General features: G+C 44.3%; 1 protein-coding gene across 17 annotated transcripts in view; it reads right to left on the bottom strand.

The window, feature by feature from the left end:
• Nucleotides 1–10,378, bottom strand: part of LOC115195663 (abl interactor 1) — a 70,041-nt gene that overhangs the window by 40,431 nt on the left and 19,232 nt on the right. For all 17 annotated transcript variants that reach the window (XM_029755754.1, XM_029755758.1, XM_029755759.1 and 14 more), the window contains exon 2: nucleotides 9,671–9,838. In XM_029755754.1, coding sequence (XP_029611614.1) covers nucleotides 9,671–9,838 — 168 coding nt within the window. The remainder of the gene's footprint in view (nucleotides 1–9,670; nucleotides 9,839–10,378) is intronic.

Genomic DNA, 10,378 nt, shown 5'->3' with positions numbered 1-10,378 from the left:
TGGATAATAATAGAGTTTAACCATACATGATTATATTTGGACAGAAAGAGAGAAAACTGCAATGCCCAGATGTTTCAGCAAACTGGCAGAGTCAGCCGCTTCCTGGAGAGATACCACCCACACACAAAAAGTATCTAAAACCCGAACCGTTTGAGCTACAAACTAATAAGTCACTACCATCGAAAGATGACTCTCACAAACAGGGCAGTGTCGGTTGTTTTGCTCTTCGACATCCACAAGCTTTTACAGCAGTCGTCTGAACTCTGTCGCAGATGTCCTAATTTTGAACAGGTCTTCTCACAAAAATCAACTGTCCAGAACGAAAAGGTCGGAGCAACAAACTAATGCCACCAATATCGAAAAGGGAGACTCGCGAGAAAAGGTGTCAGTTGTTTTGCTCTACGATGCACACAAGCTTACGGGGATCGTCTGAAGGTAACCCAGGACCGGTCTGACCAAATGGCACAGCGTTCATAGGGGGTAAAACATTTTTTAAAAAAGGGTAATGAATAACATGACCAAACATGTCCAAAAAAAAGAAATCTGAGTTTTCTTATTTATATCTCTCAGATATAGTACAGACACTTCAAAAACATAAGCCTTGTGATTTTTTTGGGGGGGGGGCTGTCTATTTTTCCATGTACAGATGTGTATCTATGAGCTATAGCAGTAAAGGCCAAATTCAATGTTTACTCAAATTATTACTTTTTTGATACATACAGGAGTTCTAAAATCAAATGGCTAAATGATGCCTTTCATCTTAAAACAATTCCATATGTTAACTTCATGCGATCTAAGGCCACGGTATCTTCACCGATAGCAGAAGACACAACGAGTTACAACAATGAAGCTCCATCACAACTCACTGTGTCTGGCTTCTGCCAACTTGACCAAGCACATCTATCTGTGGCGTGAGAAACAATAGCGGTTCCGGAAAGGTGAGGACAGATCACTCAAAGACAAAGCTTCTGTCGGTTTCTCAGGGCACTGAACGTCATCTGGCGCGAGCCATCGCGGCTGTCTAGGAGGACTGAGAGCGCCTGGTTTCCCCAGCACATCATGTGAGAGCTTCCATCTAACGATTGAGACAAAATGTCCACTCAAGGAGTCCTCTAGTGGACCAGGTTCTGGCAGCATATGTAGAGTCTCTTCGGAAAAACAGAACTCCTCCGGTGAATCTAACACCCGCTCTCTAGAACACTTTTAATATTGCATAGCCGGGGGCAGGGGGGGGGGGGGGGAGACGGAAGAGACCAGCTAACCATTTGTCCGGTGTGAGAAAACTGAGGCAGATTGTCTTTCCCATCAGTGAAAAACAGTATATCAGAGAGTCGGGACAACATGCCAAGGTCGACCATTTGTTTGTGGACACAGCACATTTGGGGTTTCTGTACAAAAACACCTACTGTGATTTTTCCCATGTAGCCTAGGCATGTCGCCAATATCAAGTCAAAGACTGGACTCTCAAATTCAAGTACAGAGCGGACCATATTAGCATTGCAGAAGCTCCATTCGCATATTGGGTTGTGTTAAAATGTCCCACTTTACACAACTGCACCACATTGACATTGAAAATAAAAAAAATTAAAAGTGGGTTGTTCCTCGAAATGAGTGCCTTTTGCGAGCCTTTGATATTTAAAGTTGAATTTGTGCACCAGTATTGAATTTTAAAAGCCTGTTATATTAAATTAAGTGCCTTTTAATATAGACCACATGGAAAATTCAACAAATCAGATTTTTTAAATGAATAGACTTGCCAAAATCCAGCATTTTGACATGTCCCTCATTGCGCCCTCTGTGACGTCTTGAAAGATTTAACCCACGTAATCCCATGGCTAAGGGTTAGGGAAAATATATTTACTTGGATTCTCCCCAATTTCGTGGTATCCAATTGGTAGTTACAGTCTTGCTGTAACTCCCTTACGGTGTCAGGAGAGGACAAGGAAATCCCTGCCGGCCAAACCCTCCCCTAACCCGGACGACGCTGGGCCAATTGTGCGACGCCCCATGGGTCCCCCGGTCGCGGCCGGCTACAACAGAGCCTGGACTCGAACCCAGAATCTCTAGTGGCACAGCTAGCACTGTGATGCCACTGCGCTACTCGGGAAGCCCTTAAATATAATAAAAAATAAAAAAAGGAACACATTTTTACTCCCCATTTAATCCTGAAAATTCACAGAAAAAAAAGCTGTCTGTGTTTGTTTGTATGGTCCACCACTCATCACGAGTGTCAGTATAGCATGATTTGGAGTAGGGGAAGGGTGCTTTCCTATGCATCATCAGACCAGCTTCCCTGTTCTGTGTTAACTTCTAACCCCTTTTCCCCTTCCCCCTTTCAAAGCTTCCTCCTTGCAAAAACATTCCTCTCCGCATAACAAACCATCTTCAATTAGATCCAATCATATTTTCCGGCGCTCTACTGTTCCCCATGGCTCTATGAACACCAGTGGGACATTCCCATCTAGAGGAGACAGAAATCAAAATGCCTTTCCTCAAAGCTAAGCCCTAGTCAGTGTTTTCCCTATGTCTTCGTATCAGGCGGGGCCCAACTATCTCGGAAGCGTCACCAAAAAGGTAGACCGCTGAAGACTATTAGCTGAGGCTATGCTCCATATACAGTATGTGCCACTCAGAAATGCCCACCTGCGTAATTACTGATTAGCTGTGAGAGTGGCAGAGGTTTAGAACCAGCCTGAGAATACACTCTGGATGGCAGTGCTTCATTTCAAAGCCCCTAAAACCTAAAATAGCATTTTAACAAATTCAGGAAATGGAAAAAGTCCTGACTTATCAAGAATGTTCTTGGTTTTCCTACCTTGTAAAGACATTCTTGACCTGATAATGTAGCCACACACACACACACACACACACACATAATGCATACAAATACATCCATTCCAACCCCACCCTATGTGCAGTTACTTACATAGAGAAAGGCACGCATGACAGAGAAAGGACACACTGACATGCATTGGGATTAGCAGGAAACACCGGCCCCCCAGCCACGTACATACGCTCATCTGTGGAAGTTCATATCCTGTTTGGATGAAATCCATCTCCGCCCAGCACACAGCAGCATGAGGGAGGTCAGAGTCAGCACACACACACACAGGCAGCAGGGGTTTTTCTGCATAGAAAGGTCTTTGGGCAGGCCACTTTCAGGGCCGCATACGTTTATTTATTATCTGTATAATTTTGGGATGGAAAAACCTTCAATATAAACGTCTACAACCAGATATCAAGTGTGTAGAGAATATAATGGCCCTATATCTTAAAAAAAAGAATAAGATCATCTTTGAGAACTAACAATCACCAGAATTAAATCTAGTCAGCCTGGCCGTTGCTGTAAATGAGAATGTGTTCTCAAATCAACTTACCTGGTAAAATAAGGTTCAAATAAATAAATCAAACAATTCCAGAAGTTAAGCATTCAGGAATATTGATTTTGTTATGTTTGAGTCACTCAGATAGCATAAACACTGGCAAAACGAGTAGAATTGAAGGAAATTAGCTTTAAACTGAAAAAAAATGTATTCTCAGACACATGACAGGATATGTAGAATTGTGTGTAGAGGTGGCAGGTAGCCTAGCGGTTAGGAGCGTTGGGCCAGTAACCGACTGGTCCCTGGTTCGAATTTCCGAGGCGACCAGATGAAGAAAAAAAATAATCTCTCGATGTGCCCTTGAGCAAGGCACTTAACCCTGATTCCTCCTGTAAGTCGCTCTGGATAAGAGCGTCTGCTAAATTACTAAAAAGTCAAATTGCAAGAAATTTGCTTTAAAAACAGCTACGCCGTGTCACTGCGGTCAGCGACAGCACCATTGACCCCCACCACGCACACCCCCTATAACCCATTTTGATCCAGATTTTCATTTAAAAAAAACACACACACAGCTGTGCTCATACTAAGTAGCACGGATGCGTCACATGCACGCAGTCCTATAATCTCAAAACAATCAACTATCGAGAGCCGTGTATTATAGAGTTGTGGTGTGGCAGATTCTTGGCGCATGGAATAACTCGGCGTTGTGAGCAGCACTGACTTCAATTAGCTGTCTGGCAGGCCCAAGTGCATCCGTGCCACAGAGGAACCTCATGAAACCAGGTGATTTACAGTAAGTAGTGTGAACGACCGTGGCAGCCAAGTGAGTGGTGTTCTGTTTGATGCTTTCACATGCACTGTTTGACATACAGAGTGTACAAAACATTAGGAACACCTTCCTAATATTGAGTTGCACCTTTTGCCCTCAGAACAGCCTCAATTTGTCGGGGCTTGGACTCTACAAGGTGTCGAAAGCGTTCCACAGGGATGTTGGCCCATGTTAACTCCAATGCTTCCCACAGTTGTGTCAAGTTGGCTGGAAGTCCAGTGGGTGGTGGACCATTCTTGATACACACGGGAAAACTGTTGAGCATGAAAAACCCAGCAGCGTTGCAGTTCTAGACACACCTGGTACCTACTACCATACCCCGTTCAAAGGCACTTAAATATTGTACTTGCCCATTGACCTCCTGAATGGCACACATGCACAATCCATGTCTCAATTGTCAAGGCTTAAAAACCCTTCTTTAACGTGTCTCCTCCCCTTCATCTACACTGATTTTAAGTGGATTTAACAGGTGACAAAGGATCATAGCTTTCACCTGAATTCACTTGGTCAGTCTGTCATGGAAATCGGTGTTCCTAATGTTTTGTACACAGTGTAGACAGAGCTCTGCGAAGTCTGATACCATCGCTAGCTGGGCTTCTCCCTTTACCAAAATATTCAAAACACGCTCATCTTTACTGTGCATGAATAAACATGCGTGCGCACACACACACTTTCCTCTTAACACGGGGTATGACGGAGAGATGTTCTCTCTGTGTGAAGCCCGCTCTGACGCTGGGACAGACAAAACGCTCCCTGTTCACTGCTTCTCACACAGCACAAGGTGACACACCAGTCTATTCTCTCCTCGGCCTCAGATACCAGGGCTGGGAATTAACAAAAAGGACCTCGCGACACAATATTATTGCGATACTTAGGTGCCGATACAACATATACTGTAGAATCGTGAGAGTCGCAATATATGTATTGCTATTCGTTACTGTGATTTTATTGCAATTCAATGTTCCAAACATATTGCTCAACATACGCCTGCTGCAGAGGGCCAAGAGAGAGCCATGAAGAAAACTCGTTTTGGAGAACAGGCTATGAAGTTAAAATACTGGCGTTTTGGTGCAGGTACAGCCAACTAGCGCAAAACTCATATTGCGAAAGTCAAAACGATACGATATAAATCGTCAAAAATCCCGATATGTAACCGTATCGATTCCCCCCTCATCACTACTAGATACTGCAGGGAAACCCTGTTTATCAACGGAAACGGTGAGAGAATTGGCAGGGTGTTGTAACAATCGCCACACACAGAAAGTCCCAACCATCACTACATACAGCATAAGGAAACATGCATAGCCATGTATACAGCAGGAAGACCAAGACAGTCAGTGAACGTCAATAGCTAAAGACTTAGCAACACACACGCAAATGTATAGCCTCAAATTATGTTCTAAACATCACATTTCACCCCCCTCAGATTCTTTGACTGCTACATTAAAGGCTATGCGATCCTACAAATTGCATCTTTAACTCAGGATGTGCTGCATTAGGCCTACTGATTGCTAGATGTAGACGCTAGAAAGCCACCACAGGGAGGGAGGGAGGGAGAAGGTGCCCACACAGACACCAGTCAGCGGACACTCCCTATTCCTTAACCATGGGATAACCTTCCAGACGCCAGGCCTGGCCACACCACGCCCAGGAGGATCACTGTCATCAGCCCCATCCACCACCACATTCTGGATCACCACCACCCATAGCTTGGCATCTAAAAGGAATGAGTGAGGGAATTATGACAAGAATTAGACACGACCTCCTCTGCGGGGAGATCAAGTGAAATAAGCGATGTGTAACGTTTTGAGAACAAGCCACTCAGAGCACCAACATCCCTACACTATTGTCCATTTCCTGATAGCTTACATAGGTTCTGAGAAATCACTCACACACACTTCAGCTTTTAAAAAAAAGAGCTTGCAATGTGTCGCAGTCTTTCCTCCTCATTTCCCATTCACCACCAGAACGTAAGCAGGGCTATTCTCCAGTCTGCCCGCGAGCTGGGAGTGAACTCGGCGCTAGTTTTTATAATGATCCATCTCTGAACAGGACAAGAGAGCGATAAAAACAGCCACAGCTTGTGGATCCTAGCACTAACTCGATTATTACCACAGAGATTGGACATCAATCCACAGCGACTGGACAGGGATATCATTCTAGTTCAGTCTACACATCATTCCTAGCTATCAATATCCCAAAGAGAGCAGTGGAGGCTCCTCAGAGTAGGAGGGAGATAACCACACTCCTCAGTGAATTTAATAAAAATAGGGTAATGTTTAAAAGTTAGTCATTTTAGATAAAACTATACTAAATATATTCACGTCACCAAATAATTGATTAAAACTCTTTTGCAATGAAGGTCTACAGTAGCCTCAACAGCATTCTGTTGGGTAGCATCATGGTGTAGCCAGAGGACAGCTAGTTTCTGTCCTCCCCTTAATACATTGACTTCAATACAAGACCTAGGAGGCTCATGGGTCTCCCCCCCTTCCATAGACTTACACAGTAATTTTGACAACTTCCCGAAGACGTCCTCCAACCTAATCAGAGCTCTTGCAGCATGAACTGATGTTGTCCACCTAATCAAAGGATTAGAGAATTAATCTAGTACTGAAAGCATAAGCTACAGCTAGCTAGCACTGCAGTGCATCAAATGTGGTGAGTAGTTGACTCAAAGAGAGAGAAAGACCATAGAACAGTTTTGAACAAATTCATTTCTTTAAAAATTCAGAAGCAAGAGAGAGCAAGAGATTTTTATATATATAAAAAAATCCCCCACTTTCACTTAGCTAGCGAATGCAGCTAGCTAGCTTAGCCTACTCAGACACCCGACTCAAACAGAGAGGGATGCTATGTTACCTAGTTGGCTATGGCTATCCAACACTGGTACTCTTCCAAGTCAAGGTAAGCCTTTGGTTTTATAAATGGTTTTATAAACTGCTTTCTGACTGTACTGCATGATTGTAGCAGGTTTAATTACGCCTTCTAGTAGCTATGTTATGAAGTTAACTAATATGGTGACAACGACGTAGGCTGTGTGTAGCAGTTATGATATGAAGGTCTGGCTTGGAAAGATTTTTTCGCCTGGTCACAGACAGCTGATGTGTTGTGCCCTGAAGTCCACAAGCAAAGGGAAAAGGTGAGAGGAGGAGAGCATGTAGATGAGAGAAGGAATTCGACAACGAGCAAAATGATCAAGCTGTTTGTATCTGGCTGCTATGAAAGTGAACTGTGTTCGATCAGGGGAGTATTCATTCTGCCAATTCTGTTGAAAACCGTTTAAACTGGAGCAAACGAAACGGCGTATTAACGTACCTGAATATGTCCAATAGAAACTCCCGTTTGCAATCAGGATTACACCCTAGATCAGCTAGATGCAGGCAAGAGTGTGCAAGGCAGTTTTGAACGTGTCACATTGATTACTAAAATCTCTCTCTCAACTTGCGCAACTACATTGTAAACTTTTCATACATAGGCTAGGTTATGATAGGTATAGGGAAAATTTGAGTGTCATTAGTATGCCCCCCAAAAATAATAGTCCCCCGTCATCTTAAATGTTACAGACAGACAGTCAGTCAGACACAGTAAGACACAGACACAGTCAGACACAGAGAGTCAGTCAGTCAGACACAGAGAGCCAGACACAGAGAGCCAGACACAGAGAGCCAGACACAGAGAGCCAGACACAGAGAGCCAGACACAGAGAGCCAGACACAGAGAGCCAGACACAGAGAGCCAGACACAGAGAGCCAGACACAGAGAGCCAGACACAGAGAGCCAGACACAGAGAGCCAGACACAGAGAGCCAGACACAGAGAGCCAGACACAGAGAGCCAGACACAGAGAGAGAGAGAAACAAGGCTTATCATGACTAGCTATTAATCTAGTTAATTAGCAAGAGAAATAAGATAGTATGTTTTCCATGGCAAAAATGAAAACACAAAGCAGACTAAACTCTTTGGTCCTATAAAAACCTGCTGTATGTAAAATAGTGTGTGCTATAGCTGGGAAAATAAATGTGACTCTGGATAACAACATTAGTTTCCAACATTAGGGCTGTTTTCCTAAAGAACTTTCCTTACCACGATACGAACGAGTATCACCATACTGGTATCGTTCAGAGAAGGGCATGCTATACTAACCATTCATATCTATACGTCCACTCGTTGAGGAATATGCTTGTTTACAAACCAACACCTAAACCACCATGACCCCGCATGCCCTCATCTAACAACCCAGATATTGCCATGGTTACCAACACCACACAATGCTATGGCAACTAAAGACATGAGAAACCCCTGTTTTTGTCAATACAGTGAAACTGATGGGAAAATAATAGTATTTACACAATGAAGGCGGGTCAAAAGTGCAACGGGTGATTTGTTGTCTGTTAAGTCTTGTTTGCTTTTTTCCCATTTCAGAGTGGCAGGCTGTGCTTAGCAACTCAGTCAAACCAGTGCAGTGAATGAGTATTTTCTCTCTGGTGAACATGCTCAACAAATATCATGCTCTCTTTGCCTCTGCCGGTTCATGACCGTCAGGGATGGCTGGGATCGCTGTCATGGAGACACGGACGGAATGGAGTTTTGGTGACATAGATGTCAGCTGTGTGCCATCTGTGAGTATTGACTCATGTCCATGACTGTTCATGTGTTCTTTCTTTGTCTCCGTTTCTCGGTCAACCTCGGTCTTCCACCGACTCGCTCATTCTCCATCTCGCTCTCCCTCACCTCCATCTCGCTCTCCCTCACCTCCATCTCGCTCTCCCTCACCTCCATCTCGCTCTCCCTCACCTCCTACACTTCTCCCCATCTAGTTTTTTTTTTTTTTACCTTTCACTCTATTGAGATCTACATTTCTGAGAATTGTTAAATCAGAGACTTCAGAGTCGTAACCTTACCTTAATCATTGGGACATTTCGGACATAGAGGAAAGGTGTCTTCTCTATTCTCCTGCTCCATGAAAGAAAAGCAACCTGTCAACCACGATTCCAACCAGACTTGACCTGAAGGCTATGACTAAACGGTTGCATCATTTCCACACTCCCAAGCATGAGTCTACGGTATGATGTAGGGTTCGGCCCATTGGTCTACATTTCCCAGTTCTAGCCCATGGTGCGCTGGCATTTGTCCTTGGTCCCTTTGTTTGAGCCGAGTCCTTAATGACTTAAATTGGATGAACGGGCGGATTTACCTCCTCCAAATGGCCGTGGCCTGGCCTGTGGCCTCAGGCATAGTTTGGAATAACAGGGTGAGGCAAAGGGGCAACAGTGAGATGATCAATCAGGGTGAGACTGCACTCGCAGCCATAAAGTAGAGAGCGTGAGAGGGTGTAAGTGAGAGAGAAAGAGCAACACACACAGGGAGGGATGGAGCATCAATAATTTATACAAACACACGGTCAGTCACACAGTTAAATCAATAAAAGGCACCTTAGTCACTACAGAAAGAGGCCTTACACATACATACAGTATATGTACGTGCGTGTGTGTATGAAAGAGAGACTCCGATCTGACCTGAGAGATGTGGTTAATGGAGGACTCCATTCGGCGCAGCTGCGAGGCCTGGATGTCCAGCAGCTGCAGCACATTGTTGGCTAAGGCATTGATCTGGTAGGCCACGCTGGCCAGAGACTGGGTGGTGTAGGCTTTGGTCTCCTCCAGAGCTTTTCTCTTGTCTGAGGCCTAGAGGGAGCGAGAGGGAGACGCACAACGTTACAGTCAGATCGACATTCGACAAAAGGCTTATTCCCCAGAACCCTGGTGTCTTAGGCGCATTAGAAGATTCAGGAAAAACATCAAAGGATTAATTGAATTGACATCCATTTTTAAGCCGATTGGGGTGTGTGAACATTTGGCACGTTGGCCACCTGCGCTTCATTTTCATGCCTGTGACTCTTTCAAGCTCACTTGAGTGAAATCTTGGGGCAAAAAAAAACGTTTGATCTTTGTTGCATGCCCTACACTGCTCAATCATAAATCAAAGTCCGAAGAGCACTGCCTGGGGGTAAACACTGGGCTTTGATACACAGGCTGCGGTATGAGGTGGGGGCGGGGAGAAAGAAATAGGAGTTCAAACCCTGACAGAGTGAATACTCGGAGGGAAAAAGGTGGAAGTACGCCATCTATGCCATTTAGCAGAAGCTTTTATCCAAAGTGACTTAGTCATGCATGCATACATTTTTATGGGTGGCCACGGGAATCGAACCCACAATTTTGTAAAAA

This window comes from Salmo trutta, chromosome 6 (genome assembly GCF_901001165.1).
Source record: "Salmo trutta chromosome 6, fSalTru1.1, whole genome shotgun sequence".
In the NCBI taxonomy this organism is placed as follows: Eukaryota; Metazoa; Chordata; class Actinopteri; order Salmoniformes; family Salmonidae; genus Salmo; species Salmo trutta.
This window is presented reverse-complemented; position numbering and strand designations above follow the sequence as displayed.